This window comes from Cydia strobilella, chromosome 12, assembly GCF_947568885.1.
Source record: "Cydia strobilella chromosome 12, ilCydStro3.1, whole genome shotgun sequence".
Classification (NCBI taxonomy): Eukaryota; Metazoa; Arthropoda; class Insecta; order Lepidoptera; family Tortricidae; genus Cydia; species Cydia strobilella.
In genome coordinates, this window is record NC_086052.1 from 14,312,797 (window position 1) to 14,336,886 (window position 24,090).

General features: G+C 36.1%; 2 protein-coding genes across 3 annotated transcripts in view; both read right to left on the reverse strand.

Moving 5' to 3' along the window:
* Positions 1 to 11,162, reverse strand: part of LOC134746228 (G-protein coupled receptor Mth2-like) — a 30,817-nt gene extending 19,655 nt beyond the window's left edge. Inside the window, exon 1 of one of the 2 annotated variants that reach the window (XR_010128221.1) lies at positions 10,601 to 11,159. Coding sequence is in view for 1 of the 2 variants with exons in the window: in XM_063680556.1 (XP_063536626.1) it covers positions 10,601 to 11,026 (426 nt within the window). In the remaining variant the exon portion in view is untranslated. Of the gene's footprint in view, positions 1 to 10,600 lie in introns of both variants that reach the window. The other variant, XM_063680556.1, reaches the window with a different exon arrangement.
* Positions 11,163 to 21,723: 10,561 nt separating this feature from the next.
* LOC134746255 (hemicentin-1) overlaps positions 21,724 to 24,090 on the reverse strand; it is a 62,522-nt gene continuing 60,155 nt past the window's right edge. The window contains exon 15 of the mRNA XM_063680594.1: positions 21,724 to 21,861. The gene's annotated coding sequence lies outside the window, so the exon portion shown is untranslated. The remainder of the gene's footprint in view (positions 21,862 to 24,090) is intronic.

Sequence of the window (24,090 nt, forward strand, 5' to 3'; positions counted from 1 at the left end):
ACGCCTGCCTAAAACCATTAGCAATTGAACTCATCGTGTGCGGAAAGAAGAATCGTAAAATGTATTGGATCCCATACATTTCAAGACTTCTCTTTCCGTACAGACTAACGATAAACTGACGTGAGAACATTAGGAGTTTTCACGCCCGTACGAATAGCACTCAGTTTATTTATTTTAACCATTAGTAGAGTTAATCGCAAACATAGGGGGAAAAATTGCAGAGGAAATGTATCACTGTTTCGATTATTAGCTTGTGTAATGTGTGGTTAGTTGGAATTTTCATGGGTCCAAATATATATTATCTAGATAAATTAATTTTAAGTTTCAATAAATAAAAATAATTAAAACTAATAATCTAAAACTAATAAACTAAAGGTCTAATATGCGCCTCCACCCTGCATCGTACCCGGCTCAAAAGTTCCCATGATGCCTGCAGCATTCCCTCGCTGCACTGCAATTGAGATCTGTTGAACCAGGTACGATCCAGAGCGGGGGTCGCAGCCCCTCTCCCGTAGACGCCTCCCCAGTTCACCAATCAGACGCCGAGCCTCAGAGCCCCAGGGCCCCGCGGTTTCTATTGCCACCGGCACGAAGTCATAGCTTGATTCCAGGGCGGAGTATTTGGTGTGCTTTAGCTTGGCGGCGGATTCCGCCGCCGAGCCAGCACACCGTGAGGTTTGCCTCAGGTGGGACGCGGCAAAGGTGCTTACACAAGTCTATCTTATCTAAATTGTGTTAAGAATAGCATCGTACAGAAGAAACGTAGTCGATTGTTAGAAAACGTCTTTATTACCAGAGTCGCGTACGATATAACATGGCTACGCTAGCGACTGTAAATTATTTGATGTTGACTAATATACCTTCAGTTAGGTTTGATCTGTACCTAACAGGCTAAGCTAACACACGCTGAAAAAAAACACTTATGTAATTCGGAGTAAACAACTTTGGTACCCATGAAATAAAACTATGAAAAACGGATTATATCGCGTATATTGAATTTATAATACATCCCGACGTTTCGAATTCTTTACAGCGTTCGTGGTCAACGGGTCACCCGTTGACCACGAACGCTGTAATCGCGATATAATCCGTTTTTCATAGTTTTATTTCATGAGTAACTATCGCGGTAACCGAAGACAATATAACTTTGGTACCCATTAAAATTAATGAAATAAATAGATAAAAAATAAATACATATAAATCCAAATGGATAAAAGATCTCAACTTTTTTATCGCACTTAAACTATCGTGAGACATATTTCAAAATATTTATCAGTACGGTTTTTACTCACTATTATTTTGAGTCGCCAAAAGCGACTCAAAATAATAGTGAGTAAAAACCGTACTGATAAACTTTTTTATTTAGTTTTTTTAAAATAACATGTATGTTTGAACATACTATTAATCATATTTATTAAATTGAGATTACAATTTTGGCGCTGAAGAGCATACTGCTACACAGTTTGTTTTTAAAACAGGCCTCCAATAGGAAGAACATAAGGCGATCATAAATCTTTCTTCATATTAGGGTCATTCTCAAAAAATATGTCTTCGGTCTAATTGCCGCGACCCATACAAAATGTACGAAAAGAGACGTTGGAATGCAATTAGACGCCACCGCAGACTTATTCTCAGAGAATGACCCATCATAGTTATTTATAGATTCAGAAGCGTAATCTCATAGATATAAGAATTCTTTAAGCCGGTCTTCACATTAAAGGTTATTAGATCAATTCTCTCGCCGGTCATTTTCTGTTATCTTAACTGTCCAGTGAAACAACATAGACTTTTCTTTGTCTCTTTTCGAGTGTCCTGAAAAAGGATAGGTGTCATAACCCTAACTTGATGTGGATCAGCACGCGCTACGGTGTGCGAGCGGGACTTCGCTATATACATACACTGGTGTGGATCCGCATTTAATTAGTGGTTTGCAGAAATCGCTAAGCGTCTGGTTGACGTAACTGGTTACCGAAGAGCTGGCGGCTTCCTCGCACGTCAGCATTGCGATGCAGCGAGGAAATGCCGCCAGCATCCTTGGTACAATGTCTCAAGGGCCTATTTTAGGTTTAAGCTAGTTATTACGTAGTAGTATTTACGTAATAGTACCACTGTATATATCTTGTATGTAAATAAAGAAATTAGTGGTATTATATTTATCCGGTCGCCGGACACTTTCTGCTGAGAGGGAAGTTATTTTCCTGACGCTCTTAGTAGCAAGATAGCAGTGTCCGGCGACTGGTAAATATAGTAGGTAACCCCCTTCAGTGTGATTTCCGCGTAAGTATGCGTTGGCACAAATAGACTAGATATTAACCTTAATATTAACCTTTACCCTGAGCCCACAACAGCTTATACGCAAAGTTCTCTCAACCTTTCGCGATTCCGCGTAAATATGATCTTCAATTACGCACACTTGTTACAGATTTGTGAGCAAAGTTATATTAAAAAACATATCACAGTCAAAACACTCGCTTTCCGTAGAAATCATTAAATAGTTTAGTTTTAAATAAAATAAACACAAGTGAAAGAGCAGCGATGATTTTAAGACATTTCTGCATTGCCCACGCTCCGATTGTTGTAGTTTATACCCAGACAGACACATGTACCCAGGCTAAGTTTTTAAACTAAAAATAAGGCCAATGAGGTCATGTAATATTGTCTTCAGTTACCGCGATAGTTACTCATGAAATAAAACGTCGGGATGTTTATAAATTCAATATACCAAATATGCGCAATATAATCCGTTTTTATAGTTTTATTCATGGGATCATGTAAATCAAACTTTTGGCATTGTAGTAGAGTTTTACATTGATTGGATAGACGTTCTATGTTTGAAATATGTATAATGGCTCCTTTACACGATGGACCATCATAGGTGGCCCACTAAGATGGGCCAGCGTGTAGAGAGGGTAGTGGTGTCGGACGGCTTATGGCCCATCCCGCCGCACCATAAGCCAAATGATAACTTTTGTAATGTTTACAGAAAAGACGCCGGTTTTCCCGAACGCTTTTGACCCACGTGCGTCATGAGCGAGCGCTCAAGCTTTCTTCTTTCCGATGTCAGTTCGAAGTTTTGTTAACTACATGACATTGACACATATAATGATGGCCATTTGTTCCACTCACCTCAACGCTTCCTAAATGTGTTATTTAAAGATCTCAATTACTATTAATCAAATGCGACAAAAACGTTACTCCTATGGTAACAAAGGTGTGTTGCTATGTAAATATTTGGCCACTGACTGGCACTATTTATTCGATGCTGACTGGACATAGGTATGTACGTACCTATTGCCCTTACGAAATAATTACTATTTCAATAGGAAGTATACTTATTATACATTAACATTAAATGATAGTAAATCGCTACATTTGTTTTACTCAATGCTGAGATAATAGGTTTAAAATAAAATATTATTAAGTATGTGTTTTGAACTTAATGTTGTAGTTTTGAACTCCATAAGCACATGTCTACATTGTAATGACCGTAAGTCATTTACATTCCAATTAAAATGGTCGTTGACCGTATGATAACTGTTGAGCTTGAAAACATGTTTTTGTGAGTAACACTAACATCCTTCCTTATGGAGATTAAACAAGACTCTTAAAATATGTATATTTCATTGTTGTATGTCGGCGTTTTGATTTGACATATAATAATGAAAGGGGCAACTTTTCAATTTGTTTTTTTTTTTCATAAAAAGAGCGTTTGTGGACACTGACAGAGACCAACCAACCAACCAATAAAATTATTCCAGCTATATTCTTTTTTGATAATGATCTTAAATATAGGAACCGATAATCCCGATACCGTTTAGCAAGGTACGCTCAATGCTGCTGGCACGTACAGGGAAGCTACACACAGAACATTGGCTAAACCAGACTAGATGCAGACAGGCCAAACAAGCCATGCCTGGCATCAACGGAAAGCTCACAAGGGTGCTCCTTCAATTAGGAAAGACCCGACTGAGCATGGTAACCAGTGTCATAACAGGTCATGGACTATTTAACAAACATCTTTTTAAAACAGGTGTCACAGACAGTCCCCTATGCAGAGGATACATGGAGACAGAAGAAACAGCCTCTCACGTGGTGCTGGAGTGCAGCGGAGTGGCCCCATACAGGGCGAAACATCTCGGATCCCCGAGAGACCTCCCCGAGACTCAACATCAAAGGTTTGATAGGTTTCCTCGAGGAGCTGGGCTGGCAGGACTAGCCCACCCCCATGTCACGGAAAATAGGCGCCAGTCGTCGAGTTGCGGAAAATCGCCCGAACTACAATACAATACAATACAAATATAGGTACGCTAAAGATAACGGTCGAAAATAATAGAAATTTTTAAAAGCTGCTTATAGCAATATTATGGTATTTTAATTATTAATCGATGGCGTTTTGTAATATTTTTACGGTTTAGACTCACTTGTTTTTAGTTAGTTTTTAGTCGGCGCGCCGCAGTACGCGATATACGACCGTCGTGAACGCTCGGCTGCTAGCACAGTTAGTGTTTGTAGAAAGCAGACCTAGGCTCTCCGAAACATGTCGCGCGAGTGACTAAAAACAAGTGAATCTACAACGTAAAGTTATTTAATATAAGTAAGTCTCACAACAGTTTAAATTCGACTTACAAGATGTTTGTCAGTTTAGGATACTAAACATAAAACCATACCTATGTTTGAAAGGTTCAAATAAACTTTCATTCATTAGATATATAAAACATTATTAACGTTATTTATGGATACACGTACGGGTCATATCTATTTAAGCTACAAAAAAAGGCAAAATTGCATATTAACTCGGTCGCACACTCTTTCTTTTCCTCGCATCTTACGCCCTTGGCCCAATTTTGTGCACCAACTTCTACGCGAATTACCGTTTTCCTTATAAAAATAAACCATGACCTGTCCATGCGCATACTTAGATATGAACTCGTCTGCCTTCTTCGTATTAGTATCGTGCCTAATTCAGTAAATGACGGTGCAAAAGATACTGCTCCACCAAGCGTAGCCCTAACAGCAGTAGGAAAACTTATGTAAACATAACAATGAAATAAAGTTATAAATATATAAAAATAAAATAATTAAAGTTTTATATCAGGCAACACGTACTTAAAACTAAGGTAAAAGTAAAACAAGTAGAATAGTTAATTATAGGTATATATAAGTTATATAAGTTATACATTATGCTAGTAGCGACCGACCCCAACCCTCCCAGGACCAGTCCGAAAATCAGTGCGGAGCCCTCTGGCACCGCACATGCTGAGATTGGGACCCTTTGCCTCACCATAGATTTAAGTTAAAGTTATTAAGTTAAATAAAACTATGAAAACGGATTATATCGCGTATATTGAATTTATAATACATCCCGACGTTTCGACGTTTTCATAGTTTTATTTCATGAGTAACTATCGCGGTAACCGAAGACAATATTATTAAGTTAAGTTGATAATTTTAAGTATATTTTGTATTTTGAAGCTATTTTTTCATAAATTGGTAAATAATTGTTTCCTAAGGTGTGGCAATAAAGATTTTTTCATTTATTTATTTATTTAAAATGTTAATATTTATTAGTCTAGTCTAAAGTCCTATTAATTTATTATGTTCATAGAAAAGATGCATAATATAAGATAATAAGCTCATACTAAAAAGTTTTTGACCCAATTAGCGACGCTTTTCAGTCTCTACCTCGAAACAATTATGGCGAAGAGTTACTTTTTATAATAGCCAATTTTTTTTCACAAACGGCTCCAAAACACCTGTTTACATTTTTTCAATCGATTGAGAACCTTTGCGAGAACACTTGCACTGTTTAGGCTATCATCGCTGCCAACTTAGCTTGGTCTAACTGTACATACATTACCTACCTACTTTTTTTTTTTTTTAATTTATTTATTCACTTTAAATATTCATACAACTTTTGCCAGTATGCCACTATTGTAAACCTCTTTGGTTTATGTAATAGTTGGCGAGTTCGCGCGGTCCGATCCGCGTTTGCTTAATACTATTAGGTATATAATTGTATTATACTATTATATATATATATAAAACTAATCTATACACATCAAATCTCTGCATCTATTTTATACATTACTCTAGACTTAGGTAGTATTTTTTTAGTCTTGGCATACATCTGCCGTGGTTTTCAACAATGTTAATAAGATCATACTTACTTACTTACTTACTTAATGGCGCAGCGACCCAAAATGAGTCTTGGCCTCCGACACGAGTATACGCCAGTCGTCTTGATCCTGTGCCATCTCCCGCCAGTTATCGGCATGGAGAGCGCTCAAATCTACTCCAACAGCATCGCCCCAGCGATACCTGGGACGTCCGATCGGCTTCCGCCCCACCTGGCGTCCCAAGTACGCCCTTTTAACGCCGCGATCCTCCTCCATTCTCAAAACGTGGCCGAACCAGCGGAGACGGTGAGCTTTTGTCTCACCTATAATGTTGGGTGCAGCCACAAGATCTTCAATCTCGACGTTTTTTCGGAGTCTAAAACTGCCATCTTCCCTTCTCACAGGACCCAGGATTTTTCTGAGTATTCTCCTTTCTGCCACCAGGAGCTTGTTTTCTTCTTTAAGTGTTAGCGTCAAGACGGTCATACGGCCGATACTCATGTACGGATGCGAGACTTGGACTTGGACCTACCTACTACCATAGAGAAATTAGTAAGCTTATTTAGAGTGCTCACTCCTTACATCGGATTCCTTAATAAAACTTAAACAATAAGTTTTATAGGAAGTATGGTAAAACATATTATTAAACAATTTTTAAACTCACTTACAACTTGATATTTATTAAGCTTAAATTTTATTACAAGTAATTTTTCGCAAAATGTGTTTTTGTCTGTGTGTGAGCCATATGTGAGCATTCTAAGCTTACTTACTCGTATTTCTCTATTCCACCAGCTACATAGATGGTTAATTGAATAAACACATTGCATATTAATTAATTAAACTAACGTGTAGGTGACTATGTGCAGACTAACAAATAATAAAGACATTTAATATCCTTTATACTTACCCATATATTTTGTAAGACAATTAACACTAAAGCGAAGTGAGCTCTCTAATAGAAAGTTCAAATAGTTGTAGCGTAACTTTTAAGTTATACGATCCCGCCGCCAAAAAGTCGCTCCCATACGCTTTTATATTATAAAACGATAGGCTTAAATTACATGAAAATTGGCATGAATATTTACATACTGCATTTGTGTGCGATCGATGTGGCAAGAAATGCCGCGCTGCTATAGGACTCTATAGCCATCAACGGCGATGCGGGACCCCATAAACCCACAAGCGCCGCAAAACATCAGCAACAGATGATGTGGCCTAAGTATTATAGTATGTATTGAGATATGGCTTAATGTTAGGTGATGCTCTCGGATTGTGTGACGGTAATAGTTAAGTATCTATTATACAATATTAAATGTGCCATTTTCAACCAAAAGGGTACTTATTGTCGCTTGTCAGTAAGGCGCTATTTCTATAGAAGCTTCAATTAGAAATTAACCTTATCGACAACCGACAATGTGGTACCTTTTGGTTGAAAACGTAGCAAATAATGCATGTTATTATGAGTCTGTATTATTTAGTTGTCTGTGCTATGTGGTTGGGGTATTGTGTAGAATCAAATAATTTATCGTCTACTTTATCGCGGTACAATGGTGAGGGAATAAATTTTCCTTTGAATGCTGATATTAAAATAGATACATATTATAGTAATGTTTGCATGATGATTGTTTATTGAATAATCTCCTTAATGATCATAAATTATTGTCAATCTTGACAAAAGCTAACACGACATCATATTATAAGTATAGTACTCAGGCCAACATTTCCTTTGTTATCTTTGTGTATCTTAGGTAATATCAAGATTAACAGGAATCAATAATTTTAGAAACAAGTGATATTTAACCATGATCTGAGCTGAGAGCTAAACCTAGCAGCTGACATTAGGCTAGTTTCTTGGAGAAGTTCCCTTAACCAAAGATAAATTATAACTCCGGTAACTCCGTAATAGATGGATACAGTCTAAGGAAAAAACGTGCCTAGAAAATCAAGAAAATTTGATTCTCGAACAGATGGCGCCACTACATTTGGCCTACTCTCGAATAGATGGCGTTGACGGGTTCGTTTGTTATTTAACAATTTTAACGCATATCAATGAAAGAACGTAGGTCAAAATCATATAAAAATAATGAATGCAATTAAAAAAAAAACGTTTATTAATGCATAAATAAATAGATAAAAAGTCATTTATTGTCGCAAAAAACAGAAAACTTCAAAAAACAGCAATGATTAAAGAAAAATAACGCACAATAAGCACAATAAGGTCTACGTATAAAAAAGGGTTGTTGACTGTACCTATTTAAATAATAAAAATTTACTTCACGCATCAATAGCAATAAAAGTAAACTGTAGCTCTGTAGGTATTTTTGACACACTTTCTATTTATTTAACTGGAAGTAACTATAAAGAAAACGTAATGTCGGAGTTGATAGGCGAAATACATTTTATATCCTTCACGGTTCATGAGATACAGCCTTGGTGGCAGACAGACAGACGGACAGAGAAGTCTTTACCCTTTGGGTACTGAACCCTAAAAAAAATATTTCTACGTTGACGAAGTCACGGGCAAAGGCCAATTTTACATAATCAAACGAATCCTCTGCTACATGTAAAATGTCACGTATTGACGTGAAACAGGCCCCAAATGGTGTCTATAATTAGGTATCTATTGAAGTAGTAATGGGTTATTTAGGCTCTCGTAAATGCTTGCGGCACTTTTTCTGTTTCTAAACCAAAGCGTAGCGTAGGACTATAAAATTTTGTTAGGAATTTTAAATGGGTGACTGAGGGCAGCTACCATCCGCGTTGACACAATTATGGTCGTAGAAGACTTTCCCTAAATAAACTATTGGCATAGTACAGATTTTGGGGAAAATGTAGTATTTTTAGAAATAACCTTTTTATAAGTAAGTATATGAAGAACATTATGTACAATTGTTTTGACGCGAAACAATTTTTTTCTATGGGCAGTTCGTCCGAGTCGGCCTACCCTCCACATAAAGGTAAAAAAATATCGCGTCAAAAAAAAGTTCTTCTTTTTTTTCCTAATCAGAACACGATACGCATCACCACTATTTTTGTTACATCCTTGTATTAAAGGTAAACCCTTTCTCATCTAAACTAGAATTATTATTACCACTACAAACTGAGACGAATTTAAAACGTCCATTATCACAGCGATTACATCGGAGTTGTGGTTGTTTTAAATGAATCTTAAAATTACAACCACTATTTATAAACTCTATTTCGGTGCTACGAACACTAGAAAAGAACTCATGTCGGAAAAAAAAGTGATGATGAGAATTTGAAACATTTCAATAATGAATGAAATATTAAATAATTTGAATAAATAGACAAATTTATCAAATTTCTTACTATTTCCATTTGTAGAGCTCTCCTCGGAGATAATAAAATCATGAGTTTTAAAGGTTCTAGTACCCTGTAACCATATATTGGTTGAGCTAGAAAAATGGGCTATGCATATTTATTTTTATTTTTATTTATTTATTTTATAAATACGTTTACACGACTTTACAGTAAACCAATACGTCATGAAACCAACACATAACAACATAGAATCATTACACTAAGTATTACATTACATTTCACACACGGATAACAAACATTACGTTACACTCGATATAACTAGGTTTATAAAGCTATATCTTGAGGTCGTTTCTAATTTATTAATTCGTTATGGGTTTAAACTGGTTTTGACACGACCTACACGCACAACGTTCGCTTTATCTCTCATTCACCAATCAGCGTGGGTCATCTTTAAGACCGTAGGTGTCAAAATAAGATCAAAAGCGTAAAAAGTTATTAATTCTGAATTTCTAAAGGGCTCCTTAAGTCCTTGAAGGAAAACCGTCGATTGTGTAACTCAACGCCAATGATTGTAAATCGCACGCAGTTATTACCTATACCTACTGCATTGTTTTTCCCGGAGGTGAATCTGCGAGTGTAATTATATCTTTCTAGTAGATCTGTAAGCAGGCTATACACACACAATAGTCTATGAGTTTAATAGCAATAGGTATATTGATTTAAACATTTACGATTCTCATACATTAGCTAACTAAATCAGTGTTTATACTAAACCTCTAGCGGCTCATTATACAAGAAAAAATAGCAGTTTAAAGAGACGGACGATTATATTAAGCACTTGGGCCTAGACTAAACTGGAGCATATATAATTGAAATATACCTCAAATTAATTGTCATAATCTCTAGATTACGATGGTGAAAACAGAATCACGAAATAAAACAGAAATAATGAGAAACCCTGCAATGAAAACATGTAACTTTTAAAACATATTTATTATGCGCATACTATTCATATTATTTCGTAAAATTAGTGCGTTTAAAAAAAAAACATAAGACAAAAGTACAAAAGGCGAACTTAATGTCATAAGACTTTCTCTACCAGTCAACCTTATGAATAAGCTGAGATTATATACGTTGTACGAGTGGCGTGGGATATATTAGGCAGGTAAGTAATGTCAAGGTGTAGGTATAAACAAACTTACCTCCTGAACATACCACTTCAAATCCTCTAAATAAAAAGCACAGTCAATCCCATACACCAACTTCATTTCTTTAACGTCCAACTGTTTCTTGTAAGTGTCCATATAATTGAGAGTAAGTTCATTATTTTGGACACGTTCTTTCAATGTCCCCTTTGCCGGTTTGCATTCAGGAACACCAAACTTCTTTACATAACCAGAAGGACAACACTTGACATAACACGGTTCACTTTTACAATCGCAGCCGAAAGTATAATTAACACCATCAACTACTTCATTAAACACATAATGATTGGAAAACTGCAGTCCGTTAAGGGAATACACACCGTCCCGCTCAACCGATCCGGTCAAATTGTATCTGTCTTTCTCCGAGCAATTGAGTGCAGTTATCGCGTTAAAAAAAAAGACGATCAGCAGGAGCGTAAGCATTTTAGTAAAAGTTTAGAAACTTTTTCACTCGCGGTATATTTATGTAGATTCTTAAAAAAAAGTTTTAAAAAGTATTTGCGGTACCGATGACGCGCGCTTTTCGCATCGCACTGGAAGAAGGCCGGTCGGCGTCTGGTCTGGTTTAATTTACTGAGCTTCGTGCAGGCGTGCTCACATGGCTACGTCATCAGATCGGGTGCGGATGCATGCATATAAACTTTAAAAAGAAACTGACGCATTATCCCCGCGAATCAAATTGACGAATTCCGTTTTATTCTTGCTGCAACCGTGTATGAGGGAATGAGAAGTTTAACGACCCCGAACGTCTATTTGGCTGGTGAAGTATAGAAACGTACAAGTCGAGCTAACGACCTAAGGGTTCCGTAACAAATTTTTTTGCAACCGTCGACTCATATTTGATCTGTTTCTATTACCTGTGGTTCATGCAGACAGTAGGTAGTTATTTTTATTATCAAAACACCAAATTTGAGGTTTATTTGTTTAACCACCACTATAAAGATAACATAACAACAAAAAAAAACATGTTTTTCTTGTATTTAGCAAACATATTCTGTGCAAACTTCAACCATGTTCAGTCATGAGATAGAGACCAATAACTGGCCGCGCTGCGTAGCCAACATGCCCATTACTTACGCTCCGTAGCGATTGAAACGCAACTGTCACTGTCGCACGATATAGAAGAGTGAATGAGAGACACAAAGTGTTTCGTTATCGAAGCGATAGCGATTGTCAGCTTGGCTAGGTCGGTCGGCTGATCGACAAATCTTAAAAAGCACCAAAAAAACTTTTTCGCATATATTTTCGCTGAAAGGCAGACAGACGCTAATCATAGGTAAGTTTAGTAGTAGTTCAAAAACTTTCGAGAAAACCGGCGTCTTTTCCGTGGACATTACAAAAGTATGTATTCTAAAACCTTCGTCATACAACCACCAGTGACACATCACCAACCTTGTGGACCATAGTTGCAGTATTGGACTATATCGTTGGGAAGTTTTACGGTAGTTAGTTTAAGTACATTGTTTAATGTTATTGAGATCTACTGTATGCTTCTATTTAGTAGATTTAAAATTCGACTACGTGTATTAAATACTAGTCACCTCGTCAAGCGGAAGTACAATCGTTATTTGTTATACAAGGGTGCAAAATTGTATTTTACCCGCGAGTGTAGAATTGAAACACGAGCGAGCGAAAGGATTCTATAGGTGAACCACGAGCGAAGCGAGTGGTTCTAAAATAGAATCCTGAGCGTAGCGAGTGTTTTAACACACGAGAAGTAAAATACATTTGCGCCCGTGTGTAACACAAAACTTTTCACCTCACTATAGCGAGGAAAGTGCAACATCCACAGGCGTTAGATCATCTTCATCACTGGAATCACTCATTTCTTTACGATATTATAACAGAAAACTCTGGAAGTTGTGTATTTTTACGCGAGTCGGTGAGAAAAGGTTTTAAGTAAAAAAAATATTGAAAATGTTGACATTTCTGATGTATGAAATGTCAACGATGCGTTTTGAAATTGCATCGACTCAACTTGTGCGTTCAGAATTATATTTAACATCATTATAAAAAAACAAACGTTTCTTATGGAATTTTAAAGTTTATGACTTAAAATCATTAAATAAAGCTAAATTTGGTATTTTTTATTACATTCTCAAACCATTTATTTAATGATAATTAATATCGAACGAACCATTATCTTGAGCGTTTTACGTTTTGTTATCTGTCAAGCTACTTAAACACGCTCCATCCAAGGCCAAATTACTTTCCCCACTAGTGGATAAAACGCGTTTTTCCCCGCTTGTATTGAAGGATAAACGACAACTTTCCGAGCTAGTGAGGGGAAAACTAATAAAGTTCTAAATGTAATTAAATAATAATATTATTAACGACAATATTTCTTATACAAATTTTTATGATGCTTATATGGGGCATTTTCTATAAAAAGGGACCTTATTGTCGATGGCGCTTACGCCGCGCAGCGTCGTGCGGCATTGTATTTATATCGGAGCATCGTTTATAATGGCGTAAGCGCCATCGACAATAAGGTCCCTTTTTATAGAAAATACCACATATTTGCGCTACTGTCTGTACAATGTAGTGAAGTAAGCTGACGAAAAGGGGATCAAAATACAGAAATCATTGTTCAAATTGAACGTGCCGATGCCGTTAAACAACGGCTTTCAGCAAGCTCACGATGCGGCTTTTATGATCCGTCCGTCCGTCTTCCGGAACTGCGTTCTTAGGAAAAATCAGAGAGCCTATCTAATATTTGACTTGTAATCTATTGTTTATAGAAATAGAGTCGATAATCCGTTGGACCTTCGAGATGGTTCTAACGATTTTTACTATGTGGTCATTTCCGTGTTTTACGTTACAATTGATTTGTATTATTTGTACGCCGTGAAGTGGATTGGCCAAAAAGAAAAACAAAACACTTAAATATACCGCGAACAATGAAACTCGACATCCCCCTTGCATAATATTCGAGTGATAGAAAGGCAGATGGGTTTTCTAAAATAAATATTAAAAACCTGATTTAAATTGATTGAAATAAATTCGCGATAGACCCGATTGTAAATGTGATTTTAAAACCTGATTCGTCCAAATCTGGAGCCTGGACATTCTTGGTCTCATTTTACTCAGAATCGACAGCATTCAGTTCTCCATCCTACAAATAAATAATAATAAATAAATAAATTCATTTATTAAGGACCAACTTGGATCAATTTGTGTTAATGGCAGTTTTATCCTTAGGCTAATGTTAGTATATACATAATTATTTACTGACTAATTAACTATATGGTACAATTATAAAATTCTAGTTTCTAAAATAAATAAATAAAAGATGTCCCAAAATGCCCATTCCATTACGTCACGTTTTAGTAAAAAAAATAATCATTTGTATGTGCGTGACGTAGTGGAATGTACAGTTTTCATACAATTTTTGGGACATTTTTTTTAATGTCTGGAATCTGGATTGAATATGCTAGTAATTCTGAGTTGAAAGGACCCAAAAACACCAGGATCTGTGAGAATCAGGTTTTCGATATTTATATATAGCGTCTACGGACCTTGCAACAAATGGCATGCATTTTTAGATAATTGCCGACTATATGTAACAAATTCAATGGATCGATCAAATGCCGCTATATAACTCAAAATGCAATTACTTATAATGGGTCAGGTATGTAGAGGCCATGTTGATTGTTATAGATATTTGGCCTCCTGTTGACCTTTATTGAATCTTAATCAAGGGTCATTGACCCTGCGTTTTGAGCAAGATAGCCACTTGATTGAAAGGTTGCTGTTTTATTATACGATCAAGATTGTTAATCAAGTCAACGGCCTCAATAATAAACCAGTATAAATTTGAGCTCCGTTTATAAAGAATCAGGGTGCCTAGCCAAGGTTGTTTGCGCTACGCTACGATAACGAAACGCTTTCTGTCTCTCTATTACTCTTCCATATTAGTGCGACAGGTACAGTTGCGTTTCGTTCGCCACGGAGCGTAAACGATTAGCATGTTGGCTACGCACCCTGGGGTCAGTCAATTAAGTTAGGCCAGAAATGAGCTCTAAGTTAAACCAAAATGTGTATAATTTGAAGCAGATAAGCTCCAGCCGTACTATATCATACAACAACAGGAAGAAGATAATTAAACACCGGATATATGTGGGATCCCTTTGTATTATTATAGTAAAATTATCTAAGGTCTGTTCATATGGCGCAGTTTAGAATTTAAAAATTAATACGCGTATGGAAGTTGGGGGCCTAGCCAAGATGTCAATCGGACATCGACAAAACGCCAAAGGAAAAGTAAAAACTATATGACAGATGCTACGACGAATAGTCACGTGACTATTTCTATCATAGAAGGTAGGATCCTATAGAAGTGGCCTGCCGCGTGCTCCCGTGAGGGACAGAACATACGCAATGCGACAATATGATTGGTCGAATAGATTTGTAGCCCACCATAAACCATACAAATATACGGTGGGGAATTAAAAAAGATGAGAGACTGTTGTTACAATGACCAACAATAATAACGCTTTCTCTGCTACTCCTACTGAAAGATACATAAGACTATCCCGTTCTGTTCCCCCCACCACTCATGCCTATTCCCGTTTTATACTAGATTAATGATTTCCATACATTATTTTATGTTTCGATTGGCGTTTTCTATCAACGATTGACATCTTGGCTAGGCCCCCATACCCTTGGAGCCATAACGTATTAAGAAATGACGGACAAATTCTATAGTAAATAACTGCAAATATAATTCCGTTATTCTATTGCTCTTGTAAGTTTTCATTCTTAATAAATAAATAAATAATAAATAAAATTCGTTCATTTTCAGACAACTCATATATAGGTCCTTAGCATTGTTAGTAAGTTCTTAACTAAAAATTAAAACTAAAATTATTAATACTAAATACTAAAAAACTAAGATACTACAACTAAAATGAGTTAGTATTACTTAATAACATTTTAATTTGGACAATTGTAAAATTCAAAATTAAAATTAGCATTAATAAATCACCTGTTTATTTTATATATCTGCGCTTAGTGTCTTGGGCACTGTTTTTGGGGCCGGGGCTGGGCGGTCAATGTGACGTTCTGAAAGAAAATAAAACTCTACCACAATAAATGGCAATGATTTCCTAAGTTATGTACATCGCATATAAATACGAATCCATTAATTCATTAATATTCATCGGTATTCCAAGTTTTATTTTGTTACTTACATTTTTTAACATAGGTACCTACAACCAAAGATAGATATAACTCCGTAATAGATGGATACAGTCTAAGGAAAAAACGTGCCTCGAAAATCAAGAAAATTTGATTCTCGTTCAGAGGGCGCTACTAGCTTTGGCCTACTGTCATATAGATGGCGTTGACGGTTTCGTTTGTTATTTAACAATTTTAACGCATATCAGTGAAAGAACATGGGTCAAAATCATAAAAATAATTTATGCAAATAAAAAAATCATTTATCCATATTTAAATACATTTTATCGTATTTTTATAAATCTTCATTTTTAGTTTTAAAGTGTGTCGACAGATGGCAGTGAATTTACTGGGGTACAAAATTTACTATGACAGTACCGCTCTAGTATAAGTTACTCTATGCTACAACTATATTACGCTACAATGCTCTCGACGCAGTTCCGTGAAAATTAAACAAAGTTGATGTTCCGCCAACGAGGAATTAATGTGCCCGTCACTGGATTGGGAGTTTGGAGCGCCAGCCCACAGATGACAAATGACACATCCTTGAATACTAAAATAAATGGTATCAGATTAGTATCATTTCATCTGGCGCCTTCTTCTTAAAAAAATGGCTTCCATAAAATTTATAATGATTTCGGCAGTCAAAAGTATGACGGTTGTTCGGTAGTTTATTTCGGTAGGTAATTTGACCTTGGATGGAGCGTGTTTAAGTAGCTTTTGACAGATAACAAAACGTAAAACGCTCATAATAATGGTTCGTTCGATATTAATTATCATTAAATAAATGGTTTGAGAATTTAATAAAAAATACCAAATTTGGCTTTATTTAATGATTTTAAGTCATAAACCTTAAATTCCATAAGAAACATTTGTTTTTTTAAATGATGTTGAATGTAATTCTAAACGCACAAGTTGAGTCGATGCAATTTCAAAACGCATCGTCAGAAATGTCAACATTGTCAACAAAAATTTTGTCACCGGCTCCGACACGTAAAAATGCACAACTTCCAGTTTTCTGTTATAATATCGTATTATTGTAAAAAAATTAGTGATTCCAGTGATGAAGATGATTTAACGCCTGTAAATGTTGCACTTTCCTCGCTATAGTGAGGGGAAAAGTTTTGTGTTACACACGGGTGCAAATGTATTTTACTTCTCGTGTGTTGAAACACTCGCTACGCTCAGGATTCTATTTTAGAACCACTCGCTACGCTCGTGGTTCAATTATAGAATCCTTTCGCTTGCTCGTGTATCAATTCCACACTAGCGGGTAAAATACAACTTTGCACCCTTGTATAACAAATAACTATTTCCGTATCGCCTCAGTCAAAACGCGTTTTCACCAGTTAAAACTAGTTTTCTGTAACGCCCCGATGAAAACTAGTTTTGACTATTTCTTCAAAATTTTTACTAAAATAATAGTGAAAGCTATGTTTCGATGTTTTCCGTGAGAGAGCCAAAACCCAAGAAAGTTTGACTAAAACTTGAATAAGCCTATAGTTTTGCTGACCATTAGTACTAATAACGTATCAGCTCTACAAGCAATAAAATTAACCCCTCCTTCGCCCAATTACTTAGAAACCGTTTCGGCAATGTTAACCGAAAGGGTGTCAGCCATAAAAACGTCAACTTAACGCGTCCCCGGTGTCAGAGGATTAATTTGACGGACACGTTATAAAGCTGCTGAACGGTAGGCACGGCTGACAGATTAATTAGCAAGTTACTAAATTGGTTAAGAGGCAATTATTGTGAACGTTTAGTGTGGAATCACTTTTTTTATTAAAGGAAACAATATCTCCGATAGTCATGATGCGGTATGCTGGTAGCTCAGTTGGTCGGACTGGTGTTTTGAAAGGTCGCGTGATATTTTTGTTAAGATAATTTAAACATTTTTGTAATAATTGCTTCCAGACGTCTCTGATTGGCACAAAATTATTTTTGTGTGGTCACTGTGTACTCAGCACTTGCCCACAAATTCAAATCGTGTTGCTCCAAAGCAGTAGGTAAGGGGGCTGCAGCCGGAATAAAACATCAGAATTCTCATTAAGAGATAGAATAATGACCATTGTCATCAGTGAAATTAATATAAAACCAAAATTGCAATCTAAATTCATGATTATTTCGGTATAAAACATCACAAGCTTTTCCGTAAACCGGAGTCAAGATATCATTCAAATAAACTTCATCCACAGAGTTCTCAAAATAATACACTTTTCTCTTCACAGTAAATAATTCAGTATTATTACTGGCTGACACACACTTTCCCAAGTTCCAATCAAAGTTAATACCTCTATCGCAACACTTACTGACGCATCTGGAATCTGGACACACATGTATTTTTTTCCCACTGAGTTGACAGTTATGTACGGAAAAACAAAAGAACAGCAAGATAATTTGTACTTGGAACATGGTTATCTTTTTTTTACAATTATGGCCTGGATATGTGTGATCGTTCACTTGACAACTTGCCGCGGTATCAGTGGATGTGATCGATCGTAATGCAAGTAGTTCGTCAGCGTCCGATATCGTAGCAACTTTCAACTCAGAATCACTAGCATATTCGATTTTGATGATAAAAAAAAATGTCCCAAAAATTTGTATGAAAATTTTACGTTCCACTACGTCACGCACATACAAGTGAAAAAAAAATTCACACTAAAACGTGACGTATAATAGAATGGACATTTTAGGACATCTTTTTTTAATTGTGGGATGGAGAATGCTGTCGATTCTGAGTAGATTGAGCCCAAGAATATCCAGATTTGAACTCAGGTTTCCAATATTTATTTTAGAAAACGCCCAATCAGTGTAACGTGCATTTTCAGTTTTATGAACTGCATTCGAGGAAGAGGTAAAAACCATTAACATCCGTTTCTTATTTCATGATTAATTTTGCCTACTTAGACTGCGTTTTATGACATAAACATTTTCGTAAAATATTTTCAATGTGGAATTGTTATAGATGCAAAATGCCCGGTGTCTGATTTAAGTAAGGTGCCCTTCCAAATAGCTGCTTTATATGTATATCTGGTCACTATAACATTTAGATTTGAGTGTTCTCGATTTTATGATACCTAGTCTTCTAGATATATACACAGTCTTTTTAGGGTTACGTACCTCAAAAAGTAAAGCGGAACCCTTAGATCACTGTTGTCCGTCGCGAAAGAGCTTTTTCTTTAGTTACTTAAGTGTGTAGTTACTTTATTTCAGTTTATTGTTTTTTACTCCACCTAATTGACGAACACCGGTAATGTTTGAGTGTTGGATGTAGGGTAGGTATATATTTATACATACCTATGTCTATTTATTTGGCACGGCACGCCCAACAACCCAAACAACTTCATATTAATTGAATTGAGGTGTGAGACGTCGTTAGATTGGTCTCAATCATAGGCGTGACTTAGTACACTAATATTTATGTCATCAGCCGGTTTTTTTAAACTGTTGCTGCCATTTTGTTATCGCAACAATGTCAAGCGCGCGGCAACATCATTGGTATTGCACAGTACAAGCTAGCAAATAAAAACCTTATGAAGCTTACTACGAGTACGATAGCTAAGGTACGCCATAGTAAACTCCCACCACGACGTCTTGTTCTTTTGACCGCCAAAGAATCAACTCATGGACGCGGCTACAACCTAATATCAACCTTATTGCATTGCGATAAGGTTCATGATGACGCGCCGCACACGATAGGCGTGGCGTTCAAACGCTGTTTCGTTTTACTTTATCTACTTGTCAGCGTAGTATTTAGTTTTAAGTACAGTAAAGTTAAAGAGAGTTAACTATAGTATACCTTATTACAAGGCTATACGGTTCAATTAAAACTCGCAAACAGATTGATGACAGATTTTATAAAATAAATATAATATGGTACATACACCGATGTGACATCTCAAAATATAAAAAACAACATGTGTAAATTACAATTTATTTTATTTAATGTTGTTAAAATTCAACAATACAAAACATAAGAAATAGAAACTATACACAAAAGAAGTAAACAGTAACGAAATACTAGTTCCTATAAGACAGAATACATTCTAACAGAGTTCGGATAAAATATCATTAAGTACAGAATCATAAATAAAATGCCCACTATTCCACAGATAACTAAACTACAAATAGACAGGCGGCAAGGACAGACAAACTACAACTCATGTGGTAATACCTACAATATGTTTTTTAACATTTATAAAATGAAAATAATAAGACACAGTGTCAGCATCATGTACAGAGCGACTAGAGTCTGCCTACGTTAACTACGTCTACGTTACTGCACCGACTTTCACAAACCAAAGTGTGGAGTGCCATAAATAAACGTCACATTTACACACTCTGTCATTGACAATGCCATGTAGTCCGACTCCATTATATTCTGACGCAGCGAACTTGTTCATCGACTTCAGACATCCATTAAGTAGTTCAGCCATCTGTGATTATACTTAACTTAATAGAGAAATAATTTATAGTAGTATGGCTCGCTTAAGTGCTACAAGCTAAGAACGCCAATATCGCATATTCTCTAGTAAGCATTATTAAATATACGTGTATATTAGCAAAGATTCATTGATTGTGTAAGATATGAAAAGTCTGACAATTTCGTGCTTTAAATTTGACGCCTAAACCAGATGGCGCTGTACGTCTTCGTACATTAGGCGGTAAATTTGGTTGTCTAAAGTTGATGTTTACAACTCAATGACCACAAAACATATGGCGCAGTACAGCGCCATCTGTCTCGGTTGTCAAATTAATGAGCACGTTTTTTTTCTTAGACTTTACCTCTCTATTACGATTAATAACTCTTCGATATTAGTAAACTGTAAAGTATTAAAAATCTGAGCATGACATTTAGTTTAACATTGAGTTTGTTGAAATGGTAAACTTTAATAGGTATATCTTAGTCTATGGTATAAATAGTCTCATTTGAGTTACAACCATTAGGCAGTGAGAAGTGGAACAACCAGTAAATGTAATAAATAAAAGCAGATACCAAGACTTACGTCTATTCAGGTAATCACTACACTATGAGTAATTTAAATACTAATACAGAGATCTATGTGATAAATTTCTCATTCACATATAATAGGCTAGCTTCCTATAGATCAATTATTTTTATTTCACGGCAATGAAGTTGCATTTAAGAAAAGACACAAAGAAAACAAGGTACAATTTGATTTTTAATTTAGTTAGACTTTTGATCGCCAAAGACGTGACGCGCGCGGCTACATGATTGTGGCGTCATAGCTTGTGAGATTCTTCCTAACTACATAGTAACATAAATATAGTTTTGAAGATGAATGAATAATAACTGTTTTACTTCTAGGAAACTAGCCTATTCAAATTTCTACAGCATCAGGGAACACGTGGTCTAAATAAGCCTGGTTGCCGTAACTTTGCAACGGCTTCGGCCTACCTTTACTACTATTTACAGACTGACCAACATTTGCACTATTCCTATTAAACCTCGAAGCGATTTCTCTGACTTTACCTGGCCGAGGTTTGTAGTCTTCTATATTATCTTGCCTCACATCGTTTTCTTCTTTTAACTCTTCAAAATATCGCTCTTTCTCTAGCTCTTTATTAATATGCTTATTATCTTCATAAATCCAATCGCGGTACGAGAGTTTTTTGGCATCTTTATCTTCAGCAAATTGAGTTTTCCTGTTGTCTTTCTTGCCTGAGTTGTTACGTTCATACATGCGAGAGTAGGTTTTGGATTTTCTGTTTTGGTTATCTCTTGTGATGCCAAAGTAAGGGTCTTTTGAGTATTCGATATCGTTGTTAGTTTTGCACACGTAGCTACGATCGTTATTCTGTCGATCGCTTCTATTCGATCGTCTTAGTTTCGTCGGTCCCGATTTGAATGTGGTGAATCTATTTTCGAGTTCGTTATTGTTAATCTCATTGAGTTGCGTGTCGAACGCGTGTGCTCTTTGGTGAGTTAGGGGCTTAGATAGCGACAAATGCTTTGGCGGTTCTCCGTGCTTATTAATAGTTATTTCGTATTGTATATGCGGGTCTAATACCGCATACACATTTTCTTTGGCTTCTCTCTCCAGCGAGTTCAACGCTGCCTGTAACAAAGAAAGAGACATTCAAAATTCTGTAAAACTTATATTTCTGGCAGGTAAGAAATTGATTAATCCTGATCTATCAATTTAATTAATACATTACATCGTAATTTGTACAGAGTAACGTTAAGCCATATTCTAGGTAGATCTTATTAAACAACTTTTAGACTACATACATCAAAAATCGCTAAATAAATGGCAGTTTTATACTTTTTTCCGGTTGCGGAGATTGTTAAAATGTATTAAAACGATAGGTGTCAGGATTTTTAGCCGCCTGGGACTTTAATGCATTTCAACGTGAAAATCGTGTAGTGCACACACTGTTAAGATTTTGTTAATATCAAACGGTTGCAAATAAACACACTTCAGTAAATTAAACGTCAGCTAGCTATTAATCATGCTTACAATAATTGGCGCGAAGTAATGCTAAAAGCAATTATGCGAAATGAGTTTTCTAGCCGTATCGGTGTCGTCGTATGTGATATAATAAATAGAGCTTTTACTTTAAATAATACCACATTTTAAGCAGAATAAATGACTGTCTTTTAAGTTTAATACTCATAAGTATTGCTTATTTAAAATTTTGCAATTTTACGCGGCCTTAGATATTTTATTCTGTTTATAACAGAGGTATACTGTTTAGGCAAGTAGTGTAGGTACCGTCAGATTAGGTAAATCCTGTCGGCAAATAGATAATGTTAATAAAGTGTGGAGCAAACGAAAGAATCACAAGTGCTGTTATGAAATACAACTACCCGAATTGACGTTAGCTGTGTTTTTTTTTAATTCGTGCATAGTTACCTAATTGCCAAAAATATAACAAATTGTATTGCCGTAAAATGTTAGTTATATAAAGTTGTCTATTTTGTGACTTTAATAGCAAAACAATCCTTTGTATCATTCAATAAAACTGTTAAAGGCTCTCGGAAAAATTAAAATTTTGGTAGGTATTTAGAACTTATCGTTTGTTTTATATACTTATTTAATTTTACGCAATGCGATTATACGCAACAGATCGGCGTCACTTGTGCGGAGACTGTGTGGCAGTAACAATAGTATCCTGAAAACATTGGCAGGTAAGATAGATGCACCATTACTCAAACACTGGAACAGTCTACACGTGGCCGCAACAGATGTTGAGAAATGGTGCATCTAGATTGCCTAGATTTTATTCTAGCTGTTATTGTATTTTATTTTATAATTTATGTGTGTGTTTTGTGAATTGTAATTGCATGTCACTAACCTTATTTCATTCTAAGTTTTGTTGTATTTACTAACACTATATGGATCAAAATGATTCGAATTAAATAAATAATTGAAATTGAAATTGAAATTATAAGCGCATTCGGAGTACTAAAAATGTTTATATACAACTGTCTTGGAACAAAACAAAACTTCGTAATCTATTGTTTAACTTTCTTCGGATTTTACATTTGTAAAGCCATGTTTTTTAATGATCGCGGCGCCATCCGCGTCAGCTTTACGCGTTTGTCCTCATCTGTGTCTCAGCTAACAATCTCAAAAATCAGGAAGCAACCTCCCATAAGTACCATAACTTATTCAGCGGTTAGATTATTGTCGGGCAAATACAATGTGCTCGCAGTCGATATTTGATTCCTTTGACCACCAATTACGTCAAACGATGAGCCAAATATCAATCTCGTACATTCGACAACGGTCACGAGTCACGATGACGCACCGCACAGGCGTACCGTCTCGCTCGCACTCTTGGTCTCTACTATCTCTCGCTTTCGTGTATAGTATGAATTATCTGAGATGATTTTTTCGGGCTCGGGCCCTTATCTGTTAAACAAAAGCCGTTGTTTCTTTTAAGAGCGGTATTATATAGCACGTACCAAAGCAACTATCGTGATAATAGTAAGGTTCAAATTTACGTGACAGCTCATTCAGGGAACAATCAGTGGTCTCTTCTTCGGAGATAACAAAACGTGTTATCTCCGAATGGGCTGTTTCATGAATTTAAACCATATAAATAGAATGGTAAATTTGCTGTTTAAACGGGCTCGTTTCTGTTACTTATGTCGAGGCTATTAGCAGTAATCAGTGTTTAGTCTGCATCTTATCAAATGATTTTTACGCTCAAGACGGTAGTCTGTTAAACAAAAGCCATTGTCTCTTTTGTGCGAGCGGTCGGCCTTTGTGTGCCATTGTGTGTTGGCGCGTGAGACGGCGCGTGCGGCGCTCACACACAATGGCACACAATGGCCGACC